The sequence below is a fragment of the Maniola hyperantus genome, chromosome 20, assembly GCF_902806685.2.
Source record: "Maniola hyperantus chromosome 20, iAphHyp1.2, whole genome shotgun sequence".
NCBI lineage: Eukaryota > Metazoa > Arthropoda > Insecta > Lepidoptera > Nymphalidae > Maniola > Maniola hyperantus.
The window spans coordinates 7,141,212-7,153,466 of record NC_048555.1 but is presented as its reverse complement, the minus strand read 5'-3'; the positions used below and the strand labels follow the sequence as shown (position 1 = coordinate 7,153,466).

The window sequence follows — 12,255 nt, the reverse complement described above, 5'->3', positions numbered from 1 at the left end:
GGCCAAGGCCGGCACAATCAGGCGCGTTGACGACGCCTGTGTTCCGCGCCCGACGTATACGTTCCGCGCTTCTCACGAGCTTTCTTCTTTTATATGATGTAACAATAATCAAAGAGTAGTACCTACCGCAGTATTACACTCGTGGTAGCGTCGGCCGAGGCCGGCACAGTCAGGCGCGTTGACGACGCCTGTGTTCCGCGCCCGACGTATACGTTCCGCGCTTCTCACGAGCTTTCTTCTTTTATATGATGTAACAATAATCAAAGAGTAGTACCTACCGCAGTATTACACTCGTGGTAGAGACGGCCAAGGCCGGCACAATCAGGCGCGTTGACGACGCCTGTGTTCCGCGCCCGACGTATGTACGTTCCGCGCTTCTCACGAGCTTTCTTCTTTTATATGATGTAACAATAATCAAAGAGTAGTACCTACCGCAGTATTACACTCGTGGTAGCGTCGGCCGAGGCCGGCACAGTCAGGCGCGTTGACGACGCCTGTGTTCCGCGCCCGACGTATACGTTCCGCGCTTCTCACGAGCTTTCTTCTTTTTCTGCTGCGTCGCCATCTGGAAATTAGACTGATCTTGTTACGAAGTATTTGTGTAATATTTCCATACGGTATTGTAGAGACAAAGATATTTAAGTAGATACCTAAGTATATTAATCTACACATGTAGAGCCGATTGAAGAATATAATATAGATCATTTTGTTCTACCAGTCCTGCAAACACAAACTGCCAAAGCAGGCTACTGATGTTGAATACAATAATTGCCAACAAAATATCTTATACTCAATATGGAATAAGATCGCAATACAGAAAAAGGATGAATTGCAAAACCAATATGTATGTATTACTAGATTATGCCCGCGACTTCGTCAGCGTGGATTTAGGTATTTAATAATCCCGTGGGAACTCTTTGATTTTCCGGGATAAAAAGTAGCCCTTGTTCTTCCCCGGGATGTAAGCTATATCTGTACCAAATTTTGTACAAATCGGTTGAACGGATGTACCGTGAAAGGCTAGCAGACAGACAGACAGACAGACACACTTTCGCATTTATAATATTAGTATGGATTATCATTTATCCAAGAGACTTAGTTAATCCATTAGAAGGTAGGGATTTTTAAAAAGATTTAAGTATCCATTTTATTTTATAAAAAATATTTTGGTGAGCAGATTGAATTTAGGCATCTCCTAGATAAATACTTTCATTTCTTTAGACACAAACAAAAACAGTCAAAGTGAAAAAATCTTCTATAGGTACTCTATTCGTAATTAAAAAGTTGTCAAATTAATATCGAACACTATTATTTCTGGTGTTAAACACAAGTCATGGTCATCATTGCTTTTCAAACTTTAATTAAAATTACTTATACACCCTCGGTACGATATGTAAATTAACTGAACATTATGTATGGAAATGGATCCCTTAAGTACAGATCTGTAGACAAGTCGTAGTTAATCAGTTTTGATGGTTTATAAAAAAAAACAAAAATGTGAATTTATCTAAAAAAAATTACCTAAATAACGCTTCCTTCTATTTAATGGACGCGATAGCTATTAATTTTAAGCAGAAAATTAAACACAAATAAACTTAAATAAACTATTGTAACTATGGATTACTTTTTATTTTAAGCGTATTTTCTATTAACGTATTCCCCAGCGTTCTTCATAGAAACCTAGTTTGGTCATCATTTGAAGAATATTATCATATCAATATCAATGAAGTTTTGTAGACATGCTCTTAAAACAAATATAATTTGTGTTTATAATTGCCAGATTTCTGTAAGAATGTGTAATCTTAAACGGGCTGAAAGAAGCACGTGTAACTTTGTCTCTGAGAATGAGAACTAAACTACGTTTGTATAGAGCTTAGTATAATATTTTACGTCTCACCAAACGTTGCTAGAGTTCGAGCGTTGAAACACAATACCGTCAAAGTAAAATGGACCTAAAGAGCCTTGCATTGAAGTCAAAAATTCAATGCCACTGATTTTAATTTCGCAACGCTTCCACTAGGACCGGTGGCTGTAGATGTGTAGACAAACTTGAGCTTCAAAACAAGGCAGTTAAGATCCAGTTTACTACAATGCGGAAGGTTTTGGACACTCGAATACTATCAACATGGTGAGACATAAAATCTAATACTAAGCATACAGAAAATTACCAATTTAAGTTCATAAGCACTTTTCTCATGGAATGTACTGGGCATATCAAGCCTACGTACATTTTTGAAGACATTGTTTCAGCTCATCACCAGGGCCCATACCTCCGCGGCAGGGCGCCTCGACTTTTGTCTCGTAATTAATATTATGAAACTGTTACATCACAGTGAGACGCCTCCAGTGATTACATGCACTAGACCATGATAGGTTTTTTTTAAATTAATTTGTATTTTCATTGTTCACTTTCATTACGTTTTTCGTATGTGTAGTGTATCGTGAAACTTTGAAGTGTAAAATTCCAAATCTCTGCCAGGAATCGAAGCCGGGACCTCCCACTAATAAGACTGCGCTTACCACTGCGCCAGGGAGGTCGTCTAAACTAGCAATGATTTTGTACTCCACGCTGTTTCCGTTAATCTTATTTGTATATTACAACACCAATGACGCATAACCTCCAGTTTAAAATGATCGTTAAATGATCAAAACGATCGGTTCCGATTATTAAACTTCGCTTGCACTAATTTCAGTTTACGTTTGATCCAAAACGACGTATTGTGGTAGTTTGCTTGTGGTAAGAAGCCGCTTCGGTAAGACTATTTTATTGACATTATTGTTTGAAAGTGTTTTGAATAAGCTTAATGTAACTTTTGTCTTGGCAGCAGTTTCATCTGCTGCAAAAATTGTTTCGGTTAAAAGTCGCGTTGCAACGTACATGCACTTTCATTTACAATTTACGAAGTTTTCGACGACCTGCCTAGTTCCTAGCGCAGTGGTAACTGGTAACCACTATCTATCACTACCCATCACTACCTGCCTTTTTATAATATAAATGCGAAAGTGTTTTTGTTTGTTGGTTTGTCCTTCAATCACGTTGCAACGGAGCAACGGAAGTGATTTTTAGGGTTCCGTACCTCAAAAGGAAAAACGGAACCCTTATAGGACTTTGTTGTCTGTCTGTCTGTCTGTCAAGAAACCTAGATTTGTAGAGTTGTTTTCCATTGGGATTTATGTACATTTTGACACATTTTATACTTTAAAAAATAAAATCCTCAAGGCATCGATGCAGTGCTGATCCATGTCAAGGATGCAATGGTTATTCAGCCACATTTATTCTTTAGACTAATTAATAATCCTGTAATTTATCACGTCTTAAATAAAATTAATTGTCCATCTATAAATAAATCATAGGAAATAATTCGCCACATTCGTATTAGGTATTTTGTACTGACAACCAATTAGCTATAAGCTCTTTATTTTAATTGAGAGGCGTCATATTTTTTCATGTAATAAATTATTTAGCAGCCATTTATAAGACCAACCAAAATAATTATAATACAAACTGAGATATAATATTTTCATATTATCATTTCGCACCGTTCGTCTTTGTAGTCGAATCATTTGTATTTGTTAACTTACTCAGCTTTACTGGGCTAACTTTAAATTATACTAAACTACTATACTGAGACATTCTCCTATACAGATTTTTTTTTGAATATCTTTTAAATTTGAAACAGGAAAAATCCTGCCGGTTTCGTAATTTTTTAAAATCATTTACAAATTTCCGTAAAGTCTAGGTAAATACTTGTCATAAAAAGTATAAACAAAGAAGTTCTTTGTTAATTCAAAAGTTATATAAATTATGATAATTTTGGATGTGTAACTGCATAGTTTTAGGTTGTGTTGTGTATAAACAACCAAACTCAGTAGGTATAAAAAAACATCTCATCAAATTTATTACCACACTACGTTACCTTGTTAACACAGCATTCGAACATAGATTAAAACGATACAGACTGACTCAGCGCAATCTCTAATGATCCCACACGTTCACATACAAAAATTCGAAAAGCGGTGCAAACAAAAAGATAACAATCGAACATTAGCGAAAGGGTTATAAATTATTGTAGGCGTCAATCAAACGCGATGTCCGTAAATAGTTGTACTGGTTGTACGTTGTATCTTCAGATACGAAACATCGAAAGCTTGTTCCGTGTTTCGTTGAATTACCTTAATTTGGTATGTTGGACGTAAAAAGGGCGCTCAGGGTCACGTGTGAAGCCTTTGACTTGCAATGATTGGTTCTGATGGCGAAACGACTATAATGAATGCTTCCCAGATTAATGTATGCAGAGAGCTGTCTAAATTACTAGAGCGTGCAGTCTCTCAAAATGGCCACACCGGCGCGACTTTATAAACGACGACGGAAAGTTGCGAGGAAGGTAGAGAATGAGGTGTGATGGCGCTCATTAGGAAAGGCTTATGTCCAACAGTGGATGTCAACCAGCTAATGATGATGGTGATTAGTACTGATTAGACTCTAGGCGAGAGGGAGGGCATGTACTAGGCGTGCCTTTTAAGTTCTGTCGTTTCCATATTTCCCGGCAATTTTGAATTTGGAACTGTTTTATATTCGAATGTGTTTAAATATTGAATCTCAAAACAGTTGAAAGTATTAGGATTAATGCTATTGTTTAGTCACAGCGTCGATTCGAATCTGTCAGGTTACGTACGAAAATGAATCTTTTTAAGGAAAATGTTCGTGCAATAATTTTCTACAACTTTAGAAGAGGCCTGACACGGCTTCAGTGTTTCGAAGAGCTAACATCTGTGTTCAGTGATGTAGCCCCATGTCTGCGGACTGTCGAACGCTGGTATTTAGAATTCCAGCGTGGACATACTAGTGTTAGTGACAAATCTCGCGAAGGACGACCAAAATCCGCCTTCACTGAAGATAACATCATTGCTGTGAGACAACTAATTCTCGAAGATCGTCATGTGACGTGTCGAGAGATAGAGGCTCTATTAGGCATCTCAGGGACAACCATTCAGAAGATCTTGCATGAAGCGCTTGGTGTGAGAAAGCTAGTTTGCCGTTGGATACCGCATCTGCTTTCCGACGATCACAAGGCGGCCCGCGTCAGATGGTGTAAGAAAACTCTGCAAAGGTTCAACCGAGGAGAGTCAAATCACGTCTACGACATCATCAGTGGTGACGAATCTTGGATCTATGCTTACGATCCTGATTCCAAACAACAATCTACAATCTGGGTCTTTCAAGACGAGCCAAAGCTGACTAAAGTTGTTCGTTCTCGAAGCACTTCAAAGAAGATGGTGGCCACGTTCGTTGGAAAAACCGGCTATGTTGCGACTATTGCACTTGAAGATCGTAGAACGGTTAACGCAGAGTGGTATACCACAGTTTGTTTACCACAAGTCATCGCCGAACTTCGAAAATCTAACTCAAAGCGACGTATCATCCTGCACCACGACAACGCAAGCTCACACAGGGCTCGTCAAACGATTGAGTATTTGAAGCAGGAAAAAGTAGAAATTCTTGACCATCCTCCATACAGTCCTGACCTAAGCCCTAACGATTTCTTTACATTTCCTAAAATTAAGAAAAGTCTTCGTGGTCAAAGGTTACAGTCCAGTGAAGAAGCAGTCGACGCTTTCAAGTCAGCCATTTTGAACACCCCCACTTTAGAGTGGAATAATTAATGTTATAATAACTGGTTTGAGCAAATGGAAAAGTGTATTAAGCTACGTGGTGAATACTTTGAAAAACAATAAAAAGTACTATAAGGTTCTAGTTGTGTTTTTTTCTTCAAACGACAAAACTTAAAAGGCATGCCTCGTATATGGCGAGATGACTGACCAATTAGCGATTTTAAAATAATGAAAACTACGAGTATTTATAGTCCGCGAGAGGTTGAGGCAATCGGGGTAGGAAGCGAGGGGACGCTCCGCACAACCGCACGTCACGCGCTCGCTTGTGCGGGTATGCGGGGCGTTCTCTTTCCGATTGAAAGAAAGAAAATTTTCCAAACTGTACCAAACATCACATCTTACAACTAAGAGCTGTTTATTCCAGGCATTGCCATTTCAACCTGTCGCGTGTTTTCTACTATAAAGTTACCTATACTTATGTTTTTTGTATTGTCAATGTCAATTCATCATTTATTGTTATCAAAGGCAAACGCCTTTCATTACAATAAATGATGGGATACGCTAATTTGAAACTTTTTGTCTATAAAAGGCCGGTTTAGGCCATTATCGTTGATCAACGCTGATCAACCACCACAATCGTTCATTAAATATAATCGTGATTACCTTTAAGCACGATATAAATCACGATATTAAGTTAATCGTATTTTTCATCACCTGTTTTTCTGTTTCTGATTTTCTGCCATTGACTTACCGATATATATTACTTCTGTACAGCGTGACGTTAATAATAATTAGTTATGTTAAAAATAACGAAATATATGTAAAAAAAATTTTAAATATTCTCTTTGATAAAGAATTCTAGCCCCATAAACTAGTGCTATACAAAACATCACATTATTTTATTACTGCAGTCCAAGACCCTATCCTTACATGGCCAGGTGGTAGCCTTTTCATTCTGAGATGGATCCCTTACCCCCATTACTGGACTCCTCTGACTCAGTGATGAGTTGAGAATATGATGATGACGATGTGTGCAGCACACATTTTAGAATAGGAACGTAATCAACCAATCAAGTTTTTAACAACTTTAAAAAATTACCACTTAATAAAACGGACATCCAATAAAACTTCCGTGGACATTCGAGTTGTCAACAAAAAATACATCGTAGGCACTAAATTGTAAATTAGTTGATATTTATTTTTTCAATACAGAAAGGATGTAGCTGGTAAATTATGATATCTCGAACACAAAGGCGGGCCGTCGTTCCTCGTACTGTGTTCAGTTTGATTGCCCCTACTACGATATTATGTCAATTTATGTTTTCTTGTCTTATCTTTTACAAGATAAGTTTCGTAATTCAAAACGTAATTTTACCGATTTATGACTTCATTTAGAATTTTATTATCAAGAAATCTACCTATTTTCCTATAAAGCTGACTGACACTATTGTTCTGAGAATTGAAGATGTCATGAAAAATAATAATATTAAAGAATGTAGATAGATACAATGAGATAAAAATAATCATAGAGCAAAAACTAATACTAAAAAGTAATACTACTATAAAAATAATTTGCATATTGAATGACATTGCGATCTCTTTACACCTTGACTTCACACGACAATAATAAGGTATGCCCGTCTGTCCCTATATTTCGTTTCGTTCGTTCATTTAATTGAATTGAAACTTTGTACAGTTGTTGTCGGCATTTGCGTAAAGGTTTATGCCTCCTGAAGGTATTTTGTGACAGGATCGACTGCCATCAGTACTAGTGAATCACTGTTGTATGATTCACGTGCTGGCAAATCGATCCTGTCCTAATTTAAGTAGTTATAGAAATTTTACTAACAAATAAGTTTAAGTTTCGTGTACTTACTAACACCAATATGATCCTTTCGTTGGTCGAATTAAAAACATTTTATTTTTTTATTCATTATTTTATTTATAGCACAAATAAATAATAAAACTTAGAATTAATTTAAATAGGTAACCTAAACCTCGGCTTCAGGTAAACTTAAGATACTTGTGGATACATAGCTCATTAAATGCACGGCTCTGTTACTACTGCCGACTTTATATGAACCACCGCGTTCCAAAGCCAATGATAACTAACTAGAGCTCGATTTTTCGATCGAGAACCGATAGTAGCGTGAAAATAGAAGGCTCTCCCGCGGTGGGCACAGGCCCTTTGTAGATCACGCGCCGTATCATTAGATATCATTGTGATCTATGATCAATGCGCCTGCATCTCGCGGCAGGGCTGACCAATTGAACTTTGTATCTCTTCATACGTGAGTGTCAATTATTCAGAGTTTTTGGCAAGTTTTTTTTTATTATGATGTACCTAAGTATATCCAAAATGTTATTTATTTTATTAAACCTAAATAAAAAGCTTGAAAGAGAATCAGCCCAGCACAACTACTTTTTTAGGGTTACAATAGCATACTTTGGGTAGAGCTACCTAGTAGCTACCTAAGATCCTAGTAGGTAGATACTAACCCTCCGCTGTCCGTCCGTCCTTCTATTCATCCATTTGTCTGTCTGTATGTCTGTCAGTGGGCTGTATCTCAAGCACCTTAATAGGTCCAGAGTTAAAGTAGATAATCTAGTACAATGGTACGGAACCTTTCGTGTGCGAGTTCGACTTGCATTTGACCGGTTTTTTAGGGTTCCGTACCTCAAAAGGAAAAAAGAACCCTTATAGGATCACTTCGTTATCTGCCTCTCGGTCGTGTTTGTCAAGAAATCTATAGGGTACTTCCCGTTGACCTAAAATCATGAAATTTGGCAGGTAGGTACCTAGGTCTTATAGGGTAAAAATCCAAAAACCGTGAATTTGTGGTTACATCAATAAAAAATGTGTTCATGGACAATAGTTAATATTTTTAACTTTCAAAGTAAGATAATACTAAGTGGGGTATCATATGCTAGGGGTTTACCTGTAGGTACATTCTAAAACAGATTTTTATTAATTTTTATGTATTTGATTTATCGTGCAAAATGTCAAATGTCAAAAATACCGAGTACGGAACTCACGGTGCGGGAGCACCTGGCCGGATTTTTTCTGAATGTTTCTCTTGCAAGAGATTCGGCCCAAAATTCTTACGCCGAACTATGTTGACACAACCTAGGTACCGTAGAAATTTTATAGGGACATAATTATTATACTGTAGACATTTTATAGGGTCATTTGTTGTACAAAATTTAAAGGGGCCAGGGCCATTAATTATCTCTACAATAATGAATTCCTCATAAAGGTTAGCGGCTACATTATAATGGTCTGTAAATTACTAAAAGATTAAAAGAGCTGAGTCGTCGTGTTTTTTCCTCAAAACAAAATTCAACAAAAATCACGTTCAAGGATAAAATAATATTTAACGACCTGTTAATTAAAGGTCCATTAAGTAAGTATCTGAATTTACAATAGATAAAACCCGCTATCACCAAGTTAATCTCAACACGTACCGGCCCTAATAATGAAACAATTAAGACAATAGCTCACAAACAATGAATCAAAGGCAAGGAAACTACGAATACACACCGTTCAATATTACTTGTCCCCTGCCGTCCTGTTGGCACCATTGCTTTGTTTGCTTTATTCTTTACAACTTAGGGTTTATTACTGTGTGATTTGCAATGGTGCCAACATAACGTCAGTGAACAAGTTATAGTGAACGGTCTGTAACAATAATATATTAATCTTCTTCAAGCGTTGACTTGTTTGTTTTCCCGTGTCAAACATGAATTTGGTTTTTAGTGGGAGTCCCGAAAAGGATATATTTTAATTTTATCTACCAGTATCTGTTTTGTATGAGTGTTATAGATAGGTAATAGGCTGTTTGGGTGTAAGATTGTTTTTTGGATCATTATGTCATGTCAATTTCTTTTTATCCTTTGTGCTTTTGTTTATTGAAATGTATTATTTTAAATACGTAATGACTAATGAGTTGTTTACAAGGATGGACGAGTATTGGTCACCTAGTTATCCCTAGTTATGTTTAGATTACGTGACTTTTGAGTCTACCAATCACAATAAAGCATTCTCTCCTGTCCCCCGCCAACATTTTACGATTTCGTTTTCATGCAAAACCTTGTATATGCGTACTCTTGAGGTTGAATTCTCTGTGTGGTAATATGATGTCAGTAAATTAGGTATAGTACGCGACCTAAAGTAATATACATCGACCTTTAGTAGATAGCAAATTTGTAGAGCACTGTCTCTGTCGTTGAGACCGACAAAACGTCATTTAGGTATGAGTGACAAGCACAACGCTCTACCTTACGCTCTACAAAGCCGAAATGTCATTTTAAAGGCCGATGTACATTACTTTCGGCCGCATAAATGAATACCCGGTTACAGGGTGCATTGTCGATAACTCACCTAGTAGGGTCTCTCGGCAGGCAGTGTCGCTCCTGCACAGCAACGCCGCCACCGCAAGTCCTTGAGCACGCACTCCATGTACCCCACGAGCTCCACGCGTACGTCGTCGTTACGTTCGTTCGCGTCGCTTGCGTCGTGTGTTGCTGAAATCACATACGTTAAGAAATTTTACTACATGCCTTCGAAAGTTATAGAAAAACTCCTATCTATATCATCTGATTACATTACACGTTCAAATATTCAGATCAACTATGTGCTCTTAGTACCAAAATTTAAGTGACAGTGACGATTGCAATCTACAAAGAAACGAAAATCAAACGAATACTACAAAGCAATAGATGGTAATAAAATCACGGATAAACAATCATGGGTCACCACAGTTAGATATTTAGTGAGCATTAATTACTTGTACTCAATAAATATGTCCTAGTTTAACTACCTACTATTAATTAATAAAAAAGCAATATACATACCGAAGTCATAAAAACCTTCAGTATTGATTGTCCAGGCTATTTCTATTGATTGGGCACTTATTGATGGGTCACTGACGTACGTAAAACATTCCGCTTAGCAAATCAACAAACTCACACATTGTATGAAGGCACTACCATCTTACAATGTGTTTTCGGTTTGTGTAGGTATGTCAATGTCATAGCGTTACAAGTCACTTGATACATAAAGAAAAAAAGTGGATTAAAATATGGGCAAGAGTATTTTAAAATATACTTAATGCTCTTGCGGCTCTGGCAATTCTTGCGCTGAAGTTAGTTATTTTTCAATACTTACAATTAGTTTATTTTCCAGATTGAGTATTACAAGGTGGTAGGTTTTAGATGGTTAGATTGAGTTATAATCTGCCAAATGCCAAGGAAATTACATACAAATATAACTTGACTACTTTCAATGAATATTAATATTATGCAATACAAAATAGGGACATGTAGCATAATTAGTCTAATAGATAGGCAGCGGATTATAATGTGATTTCGAACTCGATGCCCAGGTCAGGCTAAAAAGTCATTTTAAGAAATCGTTAGTAGCAGCATATTATAATAGGGAAGTTGGCGATTAGCTCGTAACGTCGTTGCACCTGATATAATATTATCTCGGGTCGTATCGGATGGAAATTCCATCAGATTTTGAAGTGAGGGAATAGATAGTACTCATTAGTAGTAGTAGTAGTAGTACTAGTAGTAGTAATAGATGAACCTGTTTGCGCATAAACTTGTGCACTATAATATCTGATTCGAGATAGGCTGCCATGGCCGAAATTTGGTCAGAGGAATATTAATCTTCCGATGCTTTCACCCTAAGTTTTATAAAATAAACGTAAATAGATACTCACTTGTAATCCAACTCCTGTGCTTGTTTGTGCATATGTTAGTGGTTTCAGACACACAGCAATGAATCTGAAACAATAACAACAAACGCTTTGTCTAAAAGAGGATATTCTGCCTTTTGTATCTTCCTTCTGTCTGTGTTTTTTATTCTTTAATGTAATCCTTCTTGTGGTTGTGCAAATAAAGTGTATTTATTATTATTATTATTCTGTGTCATACATTATTTGTTCAGTTGGAGAAAGCTCTTGGCAAATATTGTTCGAAAGGGATTTAACGAACTTTGAACTCATGGCTAACTATAACTCTGATATCATAAAGCGTTACATCATCCACTGCTTATAACTGTTTGCCTAAGGGGATGTTTTAGCCCGTTCCCAGTTATAGTGTAAAACTTAGAATTTTATAAAAAAAAACTAGCTGATGCCCGCAGCTTCGTATGCTAATCATTAATAGTGAAAGAGAAACTTGAGATGATGGTGATGAATATTCATTATAGTGTGATTCGCAAGACCGTGGCGTATGGAAGTAATTCCCTACAAGAGACCTATGTCCAACCGTGGACGTCTATAGGTTGGTAATGATGATGATTAATGATTAAATAGATTAACACATCCAATTGTGTTTACTTTAAAAATGTTAAGCTACAAAACGTCCGACTGCACTAATTGAATTCCGAATCGCCTCAGCGTATAATGACAAGGATGTGAATTCTACCGCATTCAGTCCCATCTGGACCGCATAGACCTAATTATCGCTTCCGATCTTGCTATTCCTGTGGTGTCTACTCTGTCAATATGTTATAAACAGTATAAGGTTTCTTGTATTTATTTATGGTACAAGTGATTTTATTCCAAGACTAGCTTATGCCCGTCTTCGTCCCCGTGTCCTCCATCAGTAAGTCACCATCTCTTTTTATATTAT

At 37.0% G+C, this 12,255-nt stretch overlaps 1 protein-coding gene across 1 annotated transcript in view; it reads right to left on the bottom strand.

The window, feature by feature from the left end:
* The window catches only part of LOC117991707 (thrombospondin type-1 domain-containing protein 4-like), a 157,797-nt gene that overhangs the window by 71,167 nt on the left and 74,375 nt on the right, over window positions 1-12,255 (bottom strand). Inside the window, exons 3-5 of the mRNA XM_069505358.1 lie at window positions 11,340-11,403; window positions 9,995-10,137; window positions 433-565 (exon numbers count right to left, since the gene is read on the bottom strand). Coding sequence (XP_069361459.1) covers window positions 433-565; window positions 9,995-10,137; window positions 11,340-11,403 — 340 coding nt within the window. The remainder of the gene's footprint in view (window positions 1-432; window positions 566-9,994; window positions 10,138-11,339; window positions 11,404-12,255) is intronic.